Source organism: Peromyscus leucopus, chromosome 23, assembly GCF_004664715.2.
Source record: "Peromyscus leucopus breed LL Stock chromosome 23, UCI_PerLeu_2.1, whole genome shotgun sequence".
Classification (NCBI taxonomy): Eukaryota; Metazoa; Chordata; class Mammalia; order Rodentia; family Cricetidae; genus Peromyscus; species Peromyscus leucopus.
In genome coordinates, this window is record NC_051082.1 from 20,863,507 (window position 1) to 20,884,803 (window position 21,297).

Sequence of the window (21,297 nt, forward strand, 5' to 3'; positions counted from 1 at the left end):
TTGGGCAATTCCCTGAGAATTTCGTACAATGTGTTTTGACCAAACTTCTGTATATTTTGCATTCCCTTATAGTTGCTTCAAGTCCCTAGTAAATATTTGCAAATTGTAAGTTTCACTTCTGGCCTTGTGATAAGCAACTGGCATGTCAACATAATTTCCACTTTGTTCTGGAAATGATACTCAGATGAATACAGAACCTTTTTTTTTTTAAATACAGAATCTTATATTGACATTCTTTTTTTCTGAATTTAAAAATGTAACTTTTTTGTTGTTTGCTTGTTTGTTTTTCAAAACAGGATTTCTCTGTGTATCACTGCATGTAGAACTCACTCACAGAAATGTTGTGGGGTACCCACCAGAGAAGATGGTTTGAACATGGCTTTAAGCCAATTGGAAGTTTTTGTTAGACAGGTAACGATTACACTGGATGTTCAGGATCCCAGTGTCGCCCTGAGCCTTTCTCAGGGTGAGATTTTAAGCACAAAAAAAAAAAAAAAAAAAAAAAAAAAAAAAAAAACCATATCCCGGTTGGCATACTTCAGATGCAAGATCAGTTAGCTAGAAGCAGAACTGCAGAAACCAAAAGGCAAGGTTAGTACATTAAAGACTTTCCCAAAACTATAGACTTTCATGGATTAGGTCTTTGTTTTCATTTTGGCTAGTGGTGCTGTCTATATGATCAGTTTTAGGGCCTGAATGGTACTTCCATCATGGAGTCAGTCATGTTAAGGTCTGGGGGGCCTGTTACAAAAAGAAAATTATTACTGCCTTGCTTCCCAGGGCTTGCTCAATTACTGTTCTTAGGCCCACCTACCTAGGAATGGCACAATCTGCCTACAAATGGCACCACCAGATGTGGGCTGGGTCCTCCTACATCAATTAGCAATTAGGCCAGTCTGGCAGAATCTATTCCTGGGGCTGGAGAGATGGCTCAGGGGTTAAGAGCACTGACTGCTCTCCCAGAGGTCCTGAGTTCAGTTCCCAGCAACCACATGGTGGTTCACAACCACCTGTAATGAGATCTGGTGCCCTTGTCTGGCCTGCAGGGATACAAGCAGGCAGAACACTATACATAATAAATAAATAATCTTTCTTAAAAAAAAAAAAAAAAAAAAAAAAAGCTATTCCTTAATTGAGGTTCGTGCTTCCAAACTGACTCTGAATTGTGTCAAGTTGACAGCTTAAGCTAACTAGGACACTAATTGTCTTAGTTACTTTTCTATTGCTGTGATAAAAAAAATCATGACCAAGTAAGAGTGATCACTAATAACTATTTAAAAGGGTCATTATTAGACTGTCTTAAAATCTCCACCAAAGAAATTAGTCCATTGCTTTTTTTTTATTAAGTTTATAGAAGAGTTTATTTGGGGCTTACAGTTACAGAAGGATAGAAATCCATCACAATCATGGTGGTGGTCATGGCAGGAGTCAGGCAGGCGTGGTGCTGGAGCAGCAGCTGAGAGCTCACATCCTAGTGCACAGACATGGAGCAGAAACACACCGGGAAATGGCCCAGTCCTTTTGAAAGCTCAAAGCCTGTCACCCCAGTGACACCTTCCTCAAACAAGAGCACATTTCTTAAATCTTTCCCAAAACAGCCACCAACTAGAGACCCAAATATTCGAAAGCCAGAGGCTTACGGAAGACATTTCATTCAAACCACCACAGTCATGGTGTTTTACCACGGCAATAGAAAAGTAACAGACAGTAGGTGGTACCAGGAGTGGGGTGCCGCTGGGGAGAAACTGACCGTGTTGTTCTGTGGAGGACTTTGACATTTTGGAGTAGAAAAGTGGATGAACACTGTAAGCAGAGATTAATGGACCATCCTAGTAGGAGACAGGAAGATACTAGTGATGAGGGCTCTGTGAACTGTAGAGGCTGGGATCAAAAGGTTTCACAGGGAATTGAAGCAACCGAGCTTACATTCTTGCAAAGGATGTAGCTGTTTTCTGCCCTGGTCCTAAGAATTTGCTGGGGTTAATAAAAAAGCAATGGACTAATTTCTTTGGTGGAGATTTCAAGACAGTCTAATAATGACCCTTTTAAATGGTTAATGGTGATCACTCTTATGCAGGTCTATATTGACAAATAGCAGCTGGGAGTTTTTAGATGAAATAAACCCTTTCCTCCCCAAGTTGCTTCTAGTCATGGAATTTTATGATATCGATAGACACCTAACTAGAACACTTTTGTACCTGGGATCCAGGAGTCTAAGCTCAGGTCCTCGTACATGCAAACACAAGCCCTTTACCCACACAGCCTCATGTCTCAGTCTTGATCAGAGCCAAGGGCTTGCCATAGTTTCACTGGGAACGCAGGCACCACAGCAGGTACAGTGAAGATGGTCGTGTTGGATTTCAAGATAAAAGCCAAAGTCAGGCCACACGAGGAAACTCAAGTTAGAACTGTAAGAAACACCTCACATACGTTATAAGTGTGAGTTTTAATTTCTATTTTTTTATTAGCATACTGAAGGTGTGCAACGTGTGTGCATGGCTGTCCATGCCAAGATGTGTGTGCGTAGGTCAGATGGCAACCTTCCAGGTGATTCTGTGCTTACACTTTTACATAGGTCCTGGGAATCGAACTCAGGTTACACCTCTAGCTCCTGAGCAAATGTGTTGGTCCTTGAGCTTATTCTCGGTCCTTACATCTTTTACCAAGGTGAGACTTTTCCACAACCCCCACGGTCCCCTATGCCAACCAGTGTAAAAGATTGCAGGCCAAAGGCCAAGAAGCCCTGGTGTACATGTCTTGAGTATTTCAGTTCAAAGGACTGTTTCCCAAAGTTCATAAGGAAGAAATTACAGGGTACTGGTACACTCCTAAAAGATCTTATTTCCTAGGCCATGGGTCACAAAAGCATAAATTATATGACCACACTGGAGGAAAAAAAATTAAGGTTGTTTTTGTTTTTGTTTTTGGTGTTGTTTTAGAGGTCGGCATTATCCCCTCAGTATGTTTTGCACATCTTTCATCTAAAAAAAAAAAAGTATACTAGGTGTGGAGATTATTCACTTAACCCAGGGCCCTTTCCAGGTGTAGTCAATAAAAAAAGAGCTATGGTGTTGGCTTTGCACCTGTCAGAACAAGAGCCAGCTCTAGAAGCATGTGTGGCAGAATGGAGTACAGTCTTGCTTCCCTTACAGCTTGAGCCAGGGCAAGCTGCTGCTTGTAGAGAGACTGGCAAGTAGGAAGCTCCGCAGTGGACCTGCAGCAGTGACCACACTCTGGGATGAGGCTGAATGGCTTGTGGAATATGACTGTGGATAGTGTAGGGCTAGATGAGGTAGTGTCTCTGACACATTCTACTTACCTAGTGCTGAGAGGCGGCAAAGGAGGCTGCTGGGAACTGACTTTGCAACTAATCTAGCCAATTGGTAAGCACCGGCTAGAGACCAGTAGAGGAAGACAGACTCAACCTTTGGCTTCCACATACACACGTGGGAGTACACACACACACACACACACACACACACACACACACACCAAACACACTATATATACACACACTTCATAGACACACACAATGCATAAACACAAATGCATAAAGAACTAATATAAAAAATATACATGAAAAATGGTCAATACCACCAATTATGTATAAATCACAATAAAATATCACCCTACTGCAAATGGAATGGCTAATATAAAAATGCAAAAACATGGCCAGTTGGTGGTGGTGCACGCCTTTAATCCCAGCACTCGGGAGGCAGAGGCAGGTGGATCTCTGTGAGTTTGAGGCCAGCCTGGGCTACAGAGTGAGTTCCAGGACAGGCTCCAAAGCTACACAAAGAAACCCTGTCTCAAAACAAAACAAAACAAAACAAAATGTGGAGAAAAAGGATTATTTATACAATGTTGATGGAGATGTAAATTAGGACAGCCGTTGCAGAGAATAGTATAAACGTTCTTCAACAAACAAAAATACCAGATGATCCAGTAAGCACAGTCCTGGGTATATTCTGAAAGGGAGTGAAAGCATCATGTTGAATAGATGTGTGCATTCCCACACACTGGAGTGCTACTTACAATACCTAAGACATGGGAACAAAGTATCCATCAACAGATGAATCAGAAAGGACACACGTCACATGGACAAAATGGAATACTATTCATTAAAACTTAAATTCCTTGGTTTGCAACATGAATGGCCTCAAAGAATAACACATAGAGAGAGAACCATATGTTATAAAATAAGAAACTCTGCGTGTGTGTGTGTGTGTGTGTGTGTGTGTGTGTGTGTGTGTGTGTGTGTATGCATGCCAGATAGAGATACAGACAGACAGAGACAGGGACCAAGTCTGCACATAGCCCTTGGTGTCTTGGAATGCTATGTGAACCAGGCCAGCCTCCACCTCATAGAGATCTGCCTGTCTTTGCCCCTGAGGTGCTAGGGTTAAAGATATGACAACTTACCCAACACATTTTTAAAAAATTATTCTTCACAAAATAGAAGGTAGAACAGCTGTTTCCTCAGTGAAGAGCGGAAGACAAGGGATTGATGGTCAGAGGGCTTGATAGTTCCACTTAGAGAGGAAAAATACTTTCTCCTGCCCTCTGGCATTAGTGGTTCTCAACCTTCCTAATGCTGCAACCCTTTAATACAGGTCCTTATTGTTACCAGCCACAGCAGAAATATGAAGTAGAAATCCAGCTGTATGTGACAAAGCTATACCTGGAAAAAAAATCAAGGAATTCTTTCCAGAGGAGAAAAGCCAAATCTCAGGGAGTATTTGGTGTTATTCAGCTTTTAATGTATCGGCTGTTTCCTGCTATTAATTTCATATGTGCTCATAACTTCCCCCAAGAACTTTTAACAGTGTATTTATCTGAAATACTCCTCAAGCATCCTAGGCCATAACAGCAAACAGTCTCCTGAATTAAGATAAATACCCTTCTGGAGACACTGCCTGACCCTAAATGCATAGCTTTGTTTCTTGTGCAAATGAAGCTCAGACCCTCCTTCCTATCACAGGCCGAGAGTCATTCCAGAGCATTTGACTCAGAACAAAGGGGTTTTTGCATACCAGGTGCAGTGAAGCCTTTGAGGCAGGATTCAGAGCAGAGTTGCTTAGCCCAAGGAGAAAGCAGCAAGGAGAGTCTTTCAGATTGTAGGGGGATGGAGTCAGATTAGGAGAGCAGGAGAGAAAAAGGATGAAATGAATGGAGGATCGGAGGAGAAAGATGAGGTCGAGAGCAAAAGAGCTTAGGACTAGGAGGAAGAAAGGGGACAGAGAGGAGCTGAATGGGAGAACAAAACTGAAGCTGTGTAGATAGAATTTTGTCTTAGAGGAATAAAGTGGACGGACATAAGAGCACCATGTACTTAGATTTTTTCCCCTCAGATCACACACACACACACACACACACACACACACACACCCTTGTCTTAGCATCTTCCCCAGGACTCTGGGAGAAATCTCCTCCTGGCAGTCCCTGAAGGAAATTTCGATACGTTATGTTGTGGTGACTCCCAACCATAAATTATTTCACTGCTACAACATAAATATAATTTTGCTAATGTTATGAATCTGATATGCAACCTGATATGAATGTAATGTAAATGTCTGATATGCAACCCCCCAAAGGGGTCACAATCCAGAGGTTGAGAACCTCTGTCTTAAATGATAGCATGATACAGGTAATGCTACCTTCACAAATTAACTAGAAGACAGTCTTCATAGTCTTAGGATGAGAAATGAGAAAGGGTTAGGCAAAGCATATGGTAACTATACATTTGATTACAAGGTTTATACATTTTAAAACTTCAAACCATACCTCATATATAATGATTATTATGGGTCTATAACAAGTATTTTAAACATAGAACTCCCAGAACCCCAAAATACAACTGTACCATAGGAATTCCTAACTGTGCATCAGAACAGAAAGTTCCTACATGAGATGGAAACAGAAGAGGAAAAGTGAAAACCATCAAACTGTGACAGAATTATACTGTGCATATGTAGCTCAAGGTGAAACCAAGAGTCTATGAGACAAGGTGAATAACTAAAAATAACTACCCATACTACACAAACACCATAGACATACACATACAAATACACTATATATACACACTTCATAGACACACACACCACACAATGCATAAACAATAATGCATAAAGACCTAATATCAAAAAATATACATGAAAAAAGTCAACACCAATAATGAGGAAATCACAATAAAATAGCACCCTACTGCGAATGGAATGGCTAATATAAAAATGCAAATACGTAGCCAGGCAGTGGTGGTGCATGCCTTTAATTCCAGCACTTGGGAGGCAGTGCTGGAATTTTCTAAAAAAGATTTTTATGTGCATTGGTGTTCTTGTCTGTATGTATGTCTGTATGAGGGTGCCAGATCGCTAAGAATTGGAGTTACAGACAGTTGTGAGCTGCCATGTGGGTTCTGGAAATTGAATCCAAATCCTCTGGAAGAACAGCCATGCTCTTAACCACTAAGCCATCTCTCCAGCCCTCCCACCAAAAAAAAACCTCGGAGTGTCCACACTGAAGCCTTATACAGGCACACTCACTCCACATTAACATACATTCACTTTCAGCAGCTACGTGAAAACGAACATACTTTCTGTTTTGTTTTTGAGGTTGTCTACTCTAAAGAGCAGGGCATACTTGAACCTGCCTAGGCTGGCCCACCTCAGCTTCCGAAGTCTGGGATTAGGGTATAAAACACTACACCCAGCAACAAACTCATTCTAGGGGTGAGTATTGTGTACTGCCTCTGGGGCATCTGTTATACTCTATTACTGTTCTGTGTGCTCTATTGCTTCACACGAATGTCAGAACCCTGTACAGGATGTCTCACTAGTTGTCATCTGAGGAAACTGGGTCAGCAAATTTCACGTTACTTATGTAATGGAAAGGAAGAATTATTATCTTATTGTAAAGGAAAAAAATGATGCCTGGTGTGGTGGTGCCACCAACCAGCCCCCAAATCATGACACAAAAACTTTGATTATTATATTATTAGTTATGAATGCTCAGCCTTAGCATATGCTTGTTTCTCTTAAACTTTTCTCTTAAACTTTAATTAACCTGTTTCTCTTCATCTACATTTACCTTGAGGTTTTTTATCTTGCTTTCTGTATGTCCTACTCTGTGTCTGCTGGCTACCTGGATAGCTTCAGGCATCTCTTGTTCTTCCTCATTCTCTTCTCTTTTCTTCATTCTCAAACCCAGATTTCTCCTGCTACTTATTCTCTCACTTCCCGCCAGCCCGCCTAGCCCTCTTCTGCCTAGCTATTGGCTAGTCAGCTTTTTATTAGAGCAATCAGGTGCCTTAGGCAGGCAAGGTGCAATAGCAACACATCTTTACATCAGTAAACAAATGCAGCATAAACAAAAGTAACACACCTTGACACAATTAAACAAATGCAGCATAAAAATAATACACCTTTACATGGTTAAAGTAATATTCCACAGTATAAACAAATGTAACACATCTTTGCCTAGTTAAAATTATATCCCACAACATTTCCCCTTTTATCTAGACAAAAAAAGTTTTAACTTTAACATAGTAAGACTGTATACAATAAGAAGTAAGAATTACATTTACAATATCCAGTCCATTCACATTTAGGAATTTCAGAGAAAACAATCCATTATTAATCCTATCTTAGTGAGTCCAAAATTGTGTACCTAATTTACCTTCTAACCTAACTAACGAAAACTATAACTATCTAGTCTTCAACTCCATCAAAGACCCCAGAGTAAACAGAAAGTGCAGTGAAAGCCACTTTCAAAACTGCAGGAGTGACAGACATCTGGCTGCCTGGACAGTCACCCAAGGTTCCTCTGCAATGTTGGGACATCCATCTTTGGCCTACAAGTCTAGAATATATGGCAGAATTTTGAAGGACTGCCCCGCCTAGTCTTGGCAAAGTTTGACAATAGCATTCCTGTGTGTCCTGTAGAATGTCTGGCAGGCTTTTCTATGTGGGAAATTTGAAGGACTATTTCTCTCTTATCCTAGCAAAGGTCAACAGTCTTTCCTTTGTGTCCTGCTTGTCCAGTTTGTACAGTCAAGGCAAGAGCAGTTTCTTGCCCAAATGGCCAGCTTTGCCACATTGGAAGCAAACTCCATATGGAGATTCTTTGATGCCCATCATCTTCTCTGAGGTAAATTGGAGCTGCCAGAAACAGATATATCTCACTGTCATAAAGAGCCTCAGCTTATTAAACATCTTAATGTCATAGTCTATAGGTCTTTGAAGTGTTTGAAGACCATTTATTTATCTAAAATACATCTCTGCAGTATCTTGACATAGCAACAAGTTTGAGTGTTATAGATGACTAACTACTAACCCTCATTCTTTTTTTTTTCAAGACAGGACTTCTCTGTGTAGTTTTGGTACCTGTCCTAGATCTTGCTCTGTAGACCAGGCTGGCCTCAAACTCAGAGATCCGCCTGGCTCTGCCTCCCAAATGCTGGGATTAAAGGCATGTACCACCACCACCCGGCCTAACTCTCATTTCTTAATTATACATTACATTATTAAATGAGCTGCATATGGAGAAATACCCCAATCTAGAGTAGAAACATACATTCAGTATAACAAAAATAACTTTAAATTTGTATCAATATACCAAAGTCCATACCAAGATAAAATATTTGAGATTAATAGTTATCTTTTTATCCTGTATTCCTTTATCCCCCCCTTAAACAATGACAAACATCCATAACCCACTGAATGACCAAAAACCACCCACCCCACCACTTGGAAATGTGGGCATTGTGTTCTCTAGACTACTTCCTGTTTTCTGTGGGTGAAGGCATCTTTAGGGAACCTGAGAAAATTGAGATAATGGTCAAGTCCTGAGAAAACTAGTTAAAACATTTGTTGTCCAGTCTCTGTGCAATGGGAAAGCACAGGCTTATCTGCAGTCCTAGATAAAATAGTCTCTGAGGCTGGACCATATCTCAGCCAACAGCCTTGAAGCTGTTCTGGATGCAGAACCCTCAGGAAATACAACAGAGGCACTCTGAGAGGCTAGATCACCTGGGCCACCTGTCTTCATTGGCGTCTGGTCCTGTGGCTCTGAAAACACACAAACTTTCAAAGGTAATATATATATCTGCATTAACACAAGTATGGACTGTGTATCATACAGAAGCCAGCCAAAGATGTTTTTTGTTTTATGTTCGAGCAGGTAAAATATATGTCACCTGATTTATAGTTTCACTGGGTTTATTTATTTTTTTTTTTTTTTGTATCTGCAGTCCATATTTTCAGGAGTCCTCCCCCAGTCAAACCTGATCTCTATTAACCCTGAATGAGTTCACAGCCTTTTGTTTCCTGTGAGAACAAAAGCATAACCACTGCCCCAAAGCAGTACATCAAATGACTTCCATTTTAAAATGAAGGTATTCCTAAAGTATTTGATCTGATTTAATTCAGCAGTCCCTCTTACAATCCCATGTCTCTCAGCAGCTGTCGTTCACTCAACAGCAATCAAAAAAAAAAAATTCAAAGACAACACAAAACCATACAGGATCCAGACTCCCTGTATATTTTTCATCTTTACATGGCATATCCTTTCTATATTACTTTACTCTTTCATTAAAGACTTTATTAGTGTAAACTTTTTTTTTCAATGACTGTCTATATTTCTTTCCTTTCTTAAGCCTACACACAATTTTAAAAACACTGTAACCTGTTTAGAGGTTTTTTTTCCGTCTGAATCTCCATCCTTTTCTGACCATGTGAGCCAGACTTTAAATTGCTGAGCAGCTTTGCGCTGGCGTCTCTGCTGGCTGGCTCCACCATGCTCAGGTCGTGAAACCGAGTATTACACTCGTGGGCCTGCCTGAGAGCTGCATTTTTAAAACCAGGGACTTCATTCAATCACCCCAGCTCTAGGAAGTGGATGCCCACACTGTGGCAGGTGTTTTCACTTAGCTCTCTTTCTAATTAGCGTGCTAGGTGCTCAAGGGCTCGGTGTACAGCAGAGCCTCCTAACGGAGCTGTATTTGTTTTGTTTCTCTCTCTCTCTTTCCCTCAGCATTCTCAGTTCCTACATGGAAAGACACGTCCACACTGGAACACCAAAAATAGCAAGCTTTTTCTCTTTTGGGCCACCAACCAGCTCCTAAATCATGACACAGAGACTTAGATTATTAGTTATGAATGCTCGGCCGTAGCTTAATGCTTGTTTCTGGCTAATGATTTTCTAACTTAAATTAATCTGTTTCTCTTCATCTACATTTTGTCTTGGTGCTTTCTAACCTTTCTTTCTGTGTAGCCTAATCTGCCTGCAAGCTGGCGGCTGCCTGGCTGGTCCTAGGTGTCTCCTGCTCTTTCTACCTCATTCTCTCCTCCCTTCTTGTCTCTCAAGCCTAGATTTCTCCTCCTCCTTATTCTCTCTGCCCACCAGCCCCTCCCCCCAATCTCTCTCCTGCCTAGCTACTGGCTGGTCAGCTTTTTATTAGAGCAATCAGGTGCCTTAGGCAGGCAAGGTGCAACAGCAATACATCTTTACATAGTTAAACAAATACAGCATAACAAATGTAACACACCTTTACATCATTAACAAAGGCAGCATAGACAAATGCAACACATCTTTGCCTAGTTAAAATAATATCCTACAACATCTCTATGTGTTGTTCACTATGGTATAGCATCTTAGAATTAGTTTCTAATATAAAATTTAATTAAGCCTTCTCAAATATGGTAAGGGTTATATAAACAAAGCCATAAACTTCATGAGGTAAATCATACATTATGTCTTCCATGAGTAATAGGAAATCAAGACTAATTAACAACAGGAAATTCTAAACCAAGAACTTTGTCATTTTGAAGAAATATGTTCAGTCAAAACAAAGTAAAAAAAAATCTGCCCTCATAATATGTAAGGATTCTAGTTAGCTATAATTTATCAACTCCTTTAAAATTGACAATTTGTTAATTCTATGTAGAATTCTATAATTCTCTTCACAATCATTATTCAAACAGATCCATCTACAATTCTCCTAAAATTTACTGATAGATCTTAATAGTTGGATACCTGAGTCTGTATAAATGGATGGCAAATATTTATGTGTGCTTTGAGACCAAGAAGGTGATATGGGGTGGGGAGGGTCTGGTAAAATTTTATAAATAACAATTCAAGATTCAGAATACTATGACACATATTATACTCCTATAACCCTCATAATTTCTGGATAATTATTAAAAGGAATGAATAAAAGTTATTCATATAAGAAAAGTCTCATGGCTGGAGAGATGGCTCAGTGGTTAAGAGCACTGACTGCTCTTCCAGAGGACCCGGGTTCAATTCCCAGCACCCATATGGCAGCTCACACCTGTCTGTAATTCCAGTTCCAGGGCTTCTAACACCCTCACATAGACATACATGCAGGCAAAACAATGAATATAAAATAAAAATAAATTACATTTTGCCAGGCGGTGGTGGTGCACACCTTTAATCCCAGCACTTGGGAGGAAGAGGAAGGCGGATCTCTGTGAGTTCGAGCCCAGCCTGGTCTACTGAGTGACAGCCAAGGCTACAGAGAAACCCTGTCTCAAAAAACAAAAAAGGGGGAGGGGGGCTCCTCCAAATTCATTAATAAATGATGACACTGGGGAAATGGATTATGAGACATTCAATATTTCTCAATACTATATTAAGTAGGATCTGCCACCTGCATTCTTGAGCACAGTGGTTCAATGACTGTGACAGAATGAGATGTCATTCAATATATACCAGTGATAAAACATTAAGAATCTCTATCCGTTTACTAAAACAAACTTCACATACAATGAGATGTCATTCAATATATACCAGTGATAAAACATTAAGAATCTCTGTTTACTAAAACAAACTTCACATACAATGACATGTCATTCAATATATACCAGTGATAAAACATAAAGAATCTCTATCCATTTACTAAAACAAACTTCACATACAATGAGATGTCATTCAATATATACCAGTGATAAAACATTAAGAATCTCTGTTTACCAAAACAAACTTCACATACAATCTATACAACACTCCAAAATCCACTGTGTCATCTATGAAGAAAATAGATCAATAATTCACAGGAAGCAGTTCAGTGTTTCTATTGGAAGGACCTGAGAGCTGGGTCTTGTGCAGCTTGAAACAGTGTGAGGCTGTTTAGTAAATAAAAATGGGTAATATTTGCATCCATTCTTTACCTTTGTCATGTTTCCCTCACGTGAGTCCTTTGGTGGCGAGTGAAATTTGAGCAGTTGTTAAAGGCTTTCCCACACTGTTTGCATCTATAGGGCTTTTCTCCGGTATGGATTCTCTGGTGTCGGCAAAGGGTCGAGCTGTCCTTAAATGCTCTGTTGCACTCTGTACACTGGTAGGGTTTATCCCGAGTATGAGTTGCCTGGTGCCGATGAAGGTGTGAAGAACAGGTAAAGGCCTTGTCGCATTCTCGGCACCGATAGGGCTTCTCTCCAGTATGAATCCTCTGGTGCTGAATAAGGTGTGACGAGCAGCTCCAAACCTTGCCACACTCCTGACATTTGTAGAGGCTATCTCCGGCATGCATTCTCTGGTGCTGGTTAAAGTAGGAGGGACAGTGATAGCCTTTGCCACAGTCCTTGCATTTGTAGGGCTTCTCCACAGTGTGGCTTACCCGGTGTACACTAAGCTGTGAAGAACAGCTGAAGGCAGTACCACATACCTTACACCTATAGGGTTTCTCTCCAATATGAATTCTCTGATGTTGGTTAAGGTGTGAAGAGCGGCTAAAAGCTTGGCCACACTCATGACATGTGTACAGCTTCTCTCTAGAGTGAATTCTCAGATGCCGGTTAAAGTGTGAAATATAGCTAAAGGTTTTGTCGCATTCTGGACATCTGTATGCGCTCCCTTCCGAATGTGTCTTTTGGTGTCGGTTGAAGTAGGCAGAGCAGTGGAAGGTTTTCTCACACACGTTACATTTGTAGGGTTTCTCTTCTTTATGAATGATCTGGTGTCGAGTAAGGGTCGACCTATTATTAAAGGCTTTGCCACATTCCTGACATTTGTAGGGTTTCTCTCCTGTGTGGATGATCTGGTGTCGAGTAAGGGTTGAACGATAATAAAAACCTTTGCCACATTCCTGACATTTGTAGGGTTTCTCTCCTGTGTGGATGATCTGGTGTTGGTTAAAGTATGCAGAGCAGTGGAAGGCTTTGCCGCACACGCTACATTTGTAGGGTTTCTCTTCAGCATGAATCATCTGGTGTCGAGTGAGGGTGGAAGTATTATTGAAGGCTCTGCCACATACTGGACAAGTGTAGGGTTTCTCTCCCGTGTGAATGATCTGGTGTCGAGTGAGGTTTGAACTATTATTAAAGGCTTTGCCACATTCTGGACATTGGTAAAACTTCTCTCTTTTATGAGCCCTCTGTTGTTGAGTAGAAGTGGTTTTATCAGCAAAAGCTTTGTGACATTCTTGATAGTTGTGAGGCTTCTCTTGAACATGTACACTTGGGTGGGTACCGAGGTCTGAGTGTTGAGTGGAGCCTTTCCCAGACTGGTTATATTCGTAGAGGTTCTCTGGAAAAAGAGTACACTGATGTTTACTGGGATTTGGACCATGATTCCAGTTGTGAATATTCTTGTACTAACAAGTTTTCCTCATCAATATAAATATCTTGCCAGGCGGTGGTGGCACACGCCTTTAATCCCAGAACTTGGGAGGCAGAGGCAGGTGGATCTCTGTGAGTTCCAGGCCAGCCTGGGCTACAGAGTGAGATCCAGGACAGGCTTCAAAGCTACACAGAGAAACCCTGTCTCGAAAAAAAAACAAAATCTTTATAGTTACCTAGGATAGGACACTCCTGGATAACTTTCCTATTTTCATTTCACATGAACAAAACTTTCACAACATCCTTATTTGCATTTTAGTTAGGAAAAATGAAGGGTTGAACTGAGTGTGGTGGCCCACACCTATAATACTGGCGCTTGAAAAGCTGAGGCAAGAGAATTGCCATGAGTTCAAGGCTAGCCTGAAGTACACAGACAACTCTGGAGCAGCCTAGTCTACAGAGTGACGCCCTATTTTAAAGGGGGACTTTCTGTAGTTATTCAATGTGTACTTTTGGCACAAGGAAAACTCATTTGCTGGTGGCAGAATAATGACTCTTTCGAAAAATCGGATCACGTTTAGAAGTATCTGTGTGTGTGTGTGTGTGTGTGTGTGTGAGAGAGAGAGAGAGAGAGAGAGAGAGAGAGAGAGAGAGAGAGAGAGAGAGAGAGATTGAGAGATGAATGCCCTTATGTGTGTGCAGAAAGGAAGGAGAAAGACCCGGGAGTCCTTCTCTTCACTCTGCCTTTTGGCTTTGAGACAGACAGTCTCTCCCACACTGGAGCTTATGGCTTATGTCTAAGCTGGCATCCAGCAAGCCCCAGTGATCCTCCCAACTCCCATGAATGCTGCCATGAAGAGGCTTACAGGGAGGTGCCCGTCTCGTTACATGACAGCTGAGATCCAGAGTCCATCTCTCAGACTTGAGCAGCAAGAGCTCTTCACTGAATCGTCACTCCAGCCCCCCCCCCTTCATTTTTAAAAATGATTTATTTATTTTTAGTTCGTGTGCATCCATGTTTTACCTGCATGTACATCTATGTGAAGGTGTCAAAGCCCCTGAAACCGGAAGTACAAGCATCAATGAGCCACCACGTGGCTGCTGGGACTTGAACCCGGGTCCTCTGGAAGAGCAGCCAGTGCTCTCAACCACTGAGCCAAACTCCAGCCGCCCAACTCATCGTTTTCAAAATTTCTTTTCTATAGAAATGTTTGAATAAATGTTGAATGCAATACTATACTTAAAATTGCTAAAGATATTAATTAAAGCATGAAATAGGCTCCTTTTAACCAATTCCCAAATATTCTTTGAAAAATGTACTTCAGAGCATACATTTATTTACATAAACATATTGTTCCTTAATAACTGCCATAAACTGAGTTATTTTCTGGACTGCTCTATGCAGTAAAGCTCTGTTAGCAGTGAAGTGATTATTATGGACACTTATCACACTATTATTTCCAGTACACCAAACTCTCTGATCTTCATATTCACCCACACATGCCCATTCTTTCCTTAATGTGAACTGTCAAGGTCACAATCTCCATACCTTCCCCTAATGACCTTTTGGAAGGAATAGTTGTTACCCTGCGCTCATGCTAGGAAAATAGTAAACAGAAGCCCACTCCTGTTCTTTTCCCACAGATATATAAGACTAACCAGGGGACAATTACCTTGTAAATAATTGTCCTTGTAATGATCATTGTCAAAACTCTGAAAACTATTTGGAATTTCAGTAAACCCCAAGTAAGCAACAAAATTTACAAGAAAGGAGGAGGAGGAGGAGAAGGAGGAGGAGGAGGAAGAAGAAGAAGAACCAGAGATCATAATCTGAGCTCCTCCCCCAATCCAATACAATTTTCTGTGATGATGATAAGAATATAATTTAAAAGTTTTTAAATCTTCCAACATCATTCTTACTTCTTGGAAAAGAAGAAAAAAGAACATATTGTCATAGTTCTGATATTCTTGGGGGCTACCTGGGAACTGGTTTCTGTTTGCTCCACCACACCATATAGAAGACGCTGGATATTTCAGATCACATCTCAGCAAAGACAACACAAAAGCTAAAGGAGACGGGCGGTGGCGCACGCCTTTAATCCCAGCACTTGGGAGGTTGGGAGGCAGAGGCAGGTGGATCTCTGTGAGTTCGAGGCCAGCCTGGTCTACAGAGCGAGTTCCAGGACAGTCAGGACTACCCAGAGAGATGCTGTCTGGCAAAATCCAATTAAAAAAAAAAAAAAAACCCTCTGAATGTTTTCTCACATTGCACCAAATGACAACATTTTGTCTTTTGATGGCTATATGTGCTTCCACCCACTGAAGGGAAACTTTGATTTGATCTGTATCATGACTTTGACAATGTCACCCTAAACATGGCAGTGAGGATTTCTCTTCAGTGTGTCATTTAATGTTCTTTGTTTATAAATCCTGTAGTAAGATAGTCAGATTAAGTGATAGTTCCATTTTTCATCCACTTATTTATTTCATTTCCTGTAGTACTTGCTAATGTTAAGCAAGTGTAATCAAATAGAGCTATATCCTTAGCAAAGTCACTCTCTCTGTATCTCTCTCTTAGACTCAGACACATACACACACACACACACACTCACACTCACATTCTCACACACAGAGAATATTTATAGAAGGAAATAAAAGTATATGCAACCTTTTTGGAACTGTTGCAAGAATAGACTTTTGAATTTCATTTATTGTTAACTTACGTTGTGTTTTGTTTTGTTTTGTTTTGTTTTGTTTTTCCAGACAGAGTTTCTCTGTGTAGTTTTGGTACCTGTCCTGGATCTCGCTCTGTAGACAAGGTTGGCCTCAAACTCACAAAGATCCGCCTGCCTCTGCCTCCCGAATGCTGTGATTAAAGGCGTGCACCACCGCCCAGCAACTTATGTTGTCCTAATGTATACAATATTAAAAACTGCCAGCCAATGATAATAAACAACTTAAAAACTAAAATTATTATCAGCTAGTGTGAAAGAACCTATTCTAAAATAAAATAGAACCCAGACCACGGAATTAAAAAAACAAGAAAAAAAACTACCTCATAAAATTCTTGGTAAACAACAATGTACTATAAAAAATGTACAATTTTCAATCTTTACAATATGCTCATAAAGAATGTGTGTTCTAAAGACTGAAATTCAGGGTTTAAAAAAAAACTTCACACCCACAAACGAACAAACAAAAAAGCACTAAAATCACGTATACAAAGCTTTGGTAAAGCAATTGTAATGACTAAATATAGGAATGACATTTTAAAAAAACTTTTTTTTTTTTTTTTTTTTTTTTTTTTTTTTGGTTTTTTCGAGACAGGGTTTCTCTGTGTAGCTTTGCGCCTTTCCTGGGACTCACTTGGTAGCCCAGGCTGGCCTCGAACTCACAGAGATCCGACTGGCTCTGCCTCCCGAGTGCTGGGATTAAAGGCGTGCGCCACCACCGCCCGGCTAAAAGAACTTTTTAATTGACATGTATGTGTACGTCTGTGTGAATGTATGCCACATGTGTGAGTGTGCTCATGGAGGCCAGAAGAGGGAGTCAGATTCCCTGGGGAGGCGGTTGTGAGCTGCCTGATGTGGGTGTTGAGAATCAAACTCGGATCATCTGGAAGGGACAGCAAGTGCCAGAAACTTCTGAGCCATCTCTCCAGCCCTGAAAAACTTCTTTAGAAAGGAGCATGATTTTCTGAGGCCCATAAAAGAAAGAAAGAAAGAAAGAAAGAAAGAAAGAAAGAAAGAAAGAAGGAAGGAAGGAAGGAAGGAAGGAAGGAAGGAAGGAAGGAAGGAAGGAAGGAAAGAAAGAAAGAAAGAATTGGGGGGTGCTTATGCACTTTCAAAGGAAGGACTTTGCTGTCACCATTAATGTGCTATGAGGTCACTAGAGAAAGAGACTCGGAACACTGAGCAGTATGATAGACACAGGGCAGCTGTCTTTCTCTGTTAGCAAAAGAAGCAAATGGAGTCCCTTGCAAAATCATTTCCACTAATTCAGAGTTCCCACTGTCTATCTCAAAGCCAGTTTAACTCCTGGATCTTTGGACCGCTCACCTGCGTCCTCAGATTCTTTCATGCCAACCTACCTGGACATATGGTTACTGACTCTTGTCTTTCCATATTCCAAGGCTCCTTTCTCTGCTCCAGAAATGTGACCAGGTCAGGTTTACACACAGCAAGACCTGTTCATTGAAAGACAGAAATGATGCTTGCTTGGGATTTTCCCAGCCCACACTGTGCTGGGTTGGGGCAGGGGAGGATTGCACACAATAGGAGACTCTAGGAAGTTATTTCACCAATTGTTTCCTACCAGACACAGTAGAACACACATGAAGAATTTTTCAGTTTGGAGTAAATCAAAGGGAATGTTTGGACCTTAAGATACAGTCCATGATACTTCATGCCATCAAACTGCTCAAATTACCACCATTCTAAAGTGAAAGAAGCATCCTCCCTCAAGAAAGAAGATTTTAAAAAGGAAATAGAATTAGAAGGATCTCTCTCTTCGTGAGAAGTGGAAGCTCCTGAGAGATATTCTACAAAGGAAGGCAGTTAAGAATTCAGTAGGGGAGAGATCCTCACCCAGAAAGACAAGGTTCCTGTAATTTTCCAACATCACATCCCTATACAGATTCCAGCGGGCGGGGTCTAGGCATTCCCGCTCTCCCGGGGAGAAATCAATAGATACATCTTCGAATGTCAACCGCTCCTGAAACAGAAAAATGGACAGTACAATGACCATGTGATTTCGAACACCGGGTATCTTAAATGTGTGTGTGTGTGTGTGTGTGTGTGTGTGTGTGTGTGTGTATACACACATATATATGCCAACTAGTAATTTACAAAAAATATAAAACACGGATCTGTTTGAAATGGATGCCAGACAGTTGCAGGTGGGAAAGGAATCTTAAGAACTTACTACCCCAAGAGAACCCCAGTTCAGTTCCCAGCCCGAATATCAGGAGGCTCACAACCATCTCCAAGTCCAGATCCAGGGGAATCTGATGCCTTCTTGTTGCCTTAGGGCACCTGCACTTATATCACATATCCTCACAACCATATAATATAAATATACATATACATATACAAACACACACATATATATACATACATACATACACACACACACACACACACACACACACACATTTCAAAGAAAATTTTACTGCTCCCGCAGGCTGCGTGGACAGAGTCCTGCATGGATGATGCCCAGGAATTCGGATGCTCAGGACGGGGCGGGGCGGGGACCCCAGCCCAGAGCTCCTCTCCTGAAGGACTCACACACCGGGAATAGGGTCGTCCCCAAGATCCCGCCATCACCGCATAGCCGGAGTGCAAAGGTCACAGATGGGCAGCGGGCCGCCAGCTCTGTCCCCTCGCTGAGGGGACCGAGGGAGCCATCCCAAAAGGAATCGACTGGGAACTGGTGCAGCTTCAGAGCATCCATCCATAGCAACTCGGAGGCCGGGCCCCACTCACCACGTCGGGATTCCGGAACGGCTCGTTTCCGCGGGGTCCCTTTCCGGGGGGTCTCGATGCCAAGGTCCCCGGGTGTCCGGGTTCCGACTGTCCCAGCATCCTCACGGTGACTCTCCCAGCCCCCAGCCCCGAACTCCAGGGAGGAGACAGGCACCAGCCAACGCGGTGACACCCACACAAAGCCTGCCAAGCGGCGCTCCTCTCAAGCCTGATTGGACCAGGATTCGGGCCCTTAAGCCCTGAGTGACAGGAGTGTTACCAATCTAAGACTGAGTCAGAACAAACATGACAGATTCCAGCTACACTTTCTCTAAGGAAAAACCTCCTTGTTGGCTGACAGCCACCCGGGACATATTTGCATTTTATAATGAATATCAGCATTCAGAGGAAGTGGAAAGAAAAAGAAGGTCCTAGCCTGATTAAACTCTTGCCGCCTCAAAACAAAGAATTCCAGCACAATAAAAATAAAATAAAATAAACCCAGCACAAAGAGCAAAATTTGCTAAAAGGTTACCTACCTAAAGACAATATACCTTTTATAGTAAGATATTTCAAAGGGTGACTCACACCCTTAATCCCAACACGTGGGAGAGAGAGGCTGAATATCTCTGTGAGTTGGAGTCCAGGCTACTCTACATAACCAGTTCCAGACCAGCCAGGAATACATAGCGAGATGCTGTTTCATAGAAGAAGGAGGAAGAGGAGGAGGAGGAGGAGGAGGAGGAGGAGGAGGAGGAGGAGGAGAAGAAGACGACATTTCAAATAAGAATGATAAGAATGTTAAAATGCAGTGAACCATGCTTAAGGTTTGTGCGTATGGCCGTGCCAATTCCCAGATAAAACTTTCTGGGAATTATACAAACAAGACTATGAATTCCATTTACAAAAGGAAAAAATAATGTCTTAACTCCTTTGTTGTTGATTTTTTGGGGGGGTTATTTGTTTGTCTGTTTTGTGAGGGGAGGGGCAGCGGGGGAGTTGGGGGGGAAGAGTTGTTTTGAGGAACCTGCCTGACTTCATTTTGAAGGAGTCATAGTGTTAAAAATAATCTTCTATTTACTGTGAGAGCTGAGTTGCTGTTTCCTGGAACCTGACCTTCCCCAACCCATGACCTTGATTTGTTTTTGAAAATACCCTGACTCCTTGACCCTCCCTGACCCTTCCTAATCACATGGTGGGTGACCGAATAAAGTTTTATTAAAGTGGTTTTTTTTTGTATTTCCTTATTGCCCCATTGTCTCCCTTCTGTAAAACTACTCATGATTTTCCTCCTCAAAAGGGATCCAAGAGGTGGATTCGAGGCTGCTCTTAGGGAGACAGTCGCCAGCCAGCTTTTGGGGGCACCCCAATAAAAATCAAGCTTACTTTAAATTTGGCTCAGATTGTGGCAGGGGTCTTATTCTCACCGTTGGGGTTAAGTGTGTTGTTGGTGTTTGATACACAGGGTCTCACTCTGAAGGGCCCAGGAATATAGGAATAAGAGAGGAGTGTAGGAATAAGATAGGAATATGGAGATAAAAAGTTGTAAGCTTGAGAGATGGAACTGACAGCCGTCCGCTTTGCCAGCAAACAGGGATTCATCTTGAACTAGGCTCTTTGTTGTTTTAGGATGGGCGGTGCTGGCAGCAACCCAAATACTCGGTTTTTTTGCTCAGCAGCCTGGGGGCTAGCTCCTCTCCATATAACCCCTGCTACTCACAACCTCAGCTGTCGTAAACCGAAGCTAATTTTTAATGAGCTCTGCATGACAGCCTACCTTGACAGAGATTTTGGATTTTACTTCAAAAAGCATGCTTGGATTCAGAGAAGGAGATAGTCACACTCCAACTCCAAAGCCAGCTTCAATTTGTTAATTGGACTGAGACTACAAAAATACTACAAAAATGCATTATGTGTCTGTAGAGAACAGCAGAAACAAACACTTGGTAAGATTTATGAAATTTTATCCTGTTGGAGATGTGATATACCAATAGGCCAATTTATTCTTTTTCTTGGAACATTTTTTTCTAGATGATTTGTCCTTATTCTTCACCTGTCTCATTTGTCCAGTGGCAGATTCCTTAGCTGGATGCCTTCATTATCCTGAAAAGATAAAAACAAAACCATCCCCAACCCTAACTTTGGCAAGTTGTATCTGATCAAATGAAAAGCATTTATTAGTTTTATAGCTTAGTTTAGATTGAATAGCCACGCTGTTTGATGAACTATCATCTCTTCTAATTAGGTCTCTCTTGTTA

General features: G+C 41.5%; 1 protein-coding gene across 1 annotated transcript; it reads right to left on the bottom strand.

Moving 5' to 3' along the window:
* Positions 1-11,514: 11,514 nt before the first annotated feature.
* Positions 11,515-19,254, bottom strand: Znf479 (zinc finger protein 479). Its single transcript, XM_037198273.1, has 4 exons — positions 19,061-19,254; positions 18,164-18,290; positions 17,668-17,763; positions 11,515-13,545 (listed from the first exon to the last, which is right to left on the bottom strand). The coding sequence occupies exons 1-4, from the start codon at positions 19,157-19,159 to the stop codon at positions 12,194-12,196; spliced, it is 1,674 nt and encodes a 557-aa protein (XP_037054168.1). The 5' UTR covers positions 19,160-19,254; the 3' UTR covers positions 11,515-12,193.
* Positions 19,255-21,297: the final 2,043 nt, after the last annotated feature.

Excerpts from the sequence above, each read along its gene's own strand:
- Znf479 (XM_037198273.1), bottom strand. The coding sequence starts at position 19,159 with ATGCTGGGACAGTCGGAACCCGGACACCCGGGGACCTTGGCATCGAGA. Across the intron at positions 17,764-18,163 it reads CAGGAACCTTGTCTTTCTGG|GTCTTGCTGTGTGTAAACCT; the intron begins GTGAGGATCTCT and ends TTCAATGAACAG. Across the intron at positions 13,546-17,667 it reads GTCAGTAACCATATGTCCAG|AGAACCTCTACGAATATAAC; the intron begins GTAGGTTGGCAT and ends CTCTTTTTCCAG.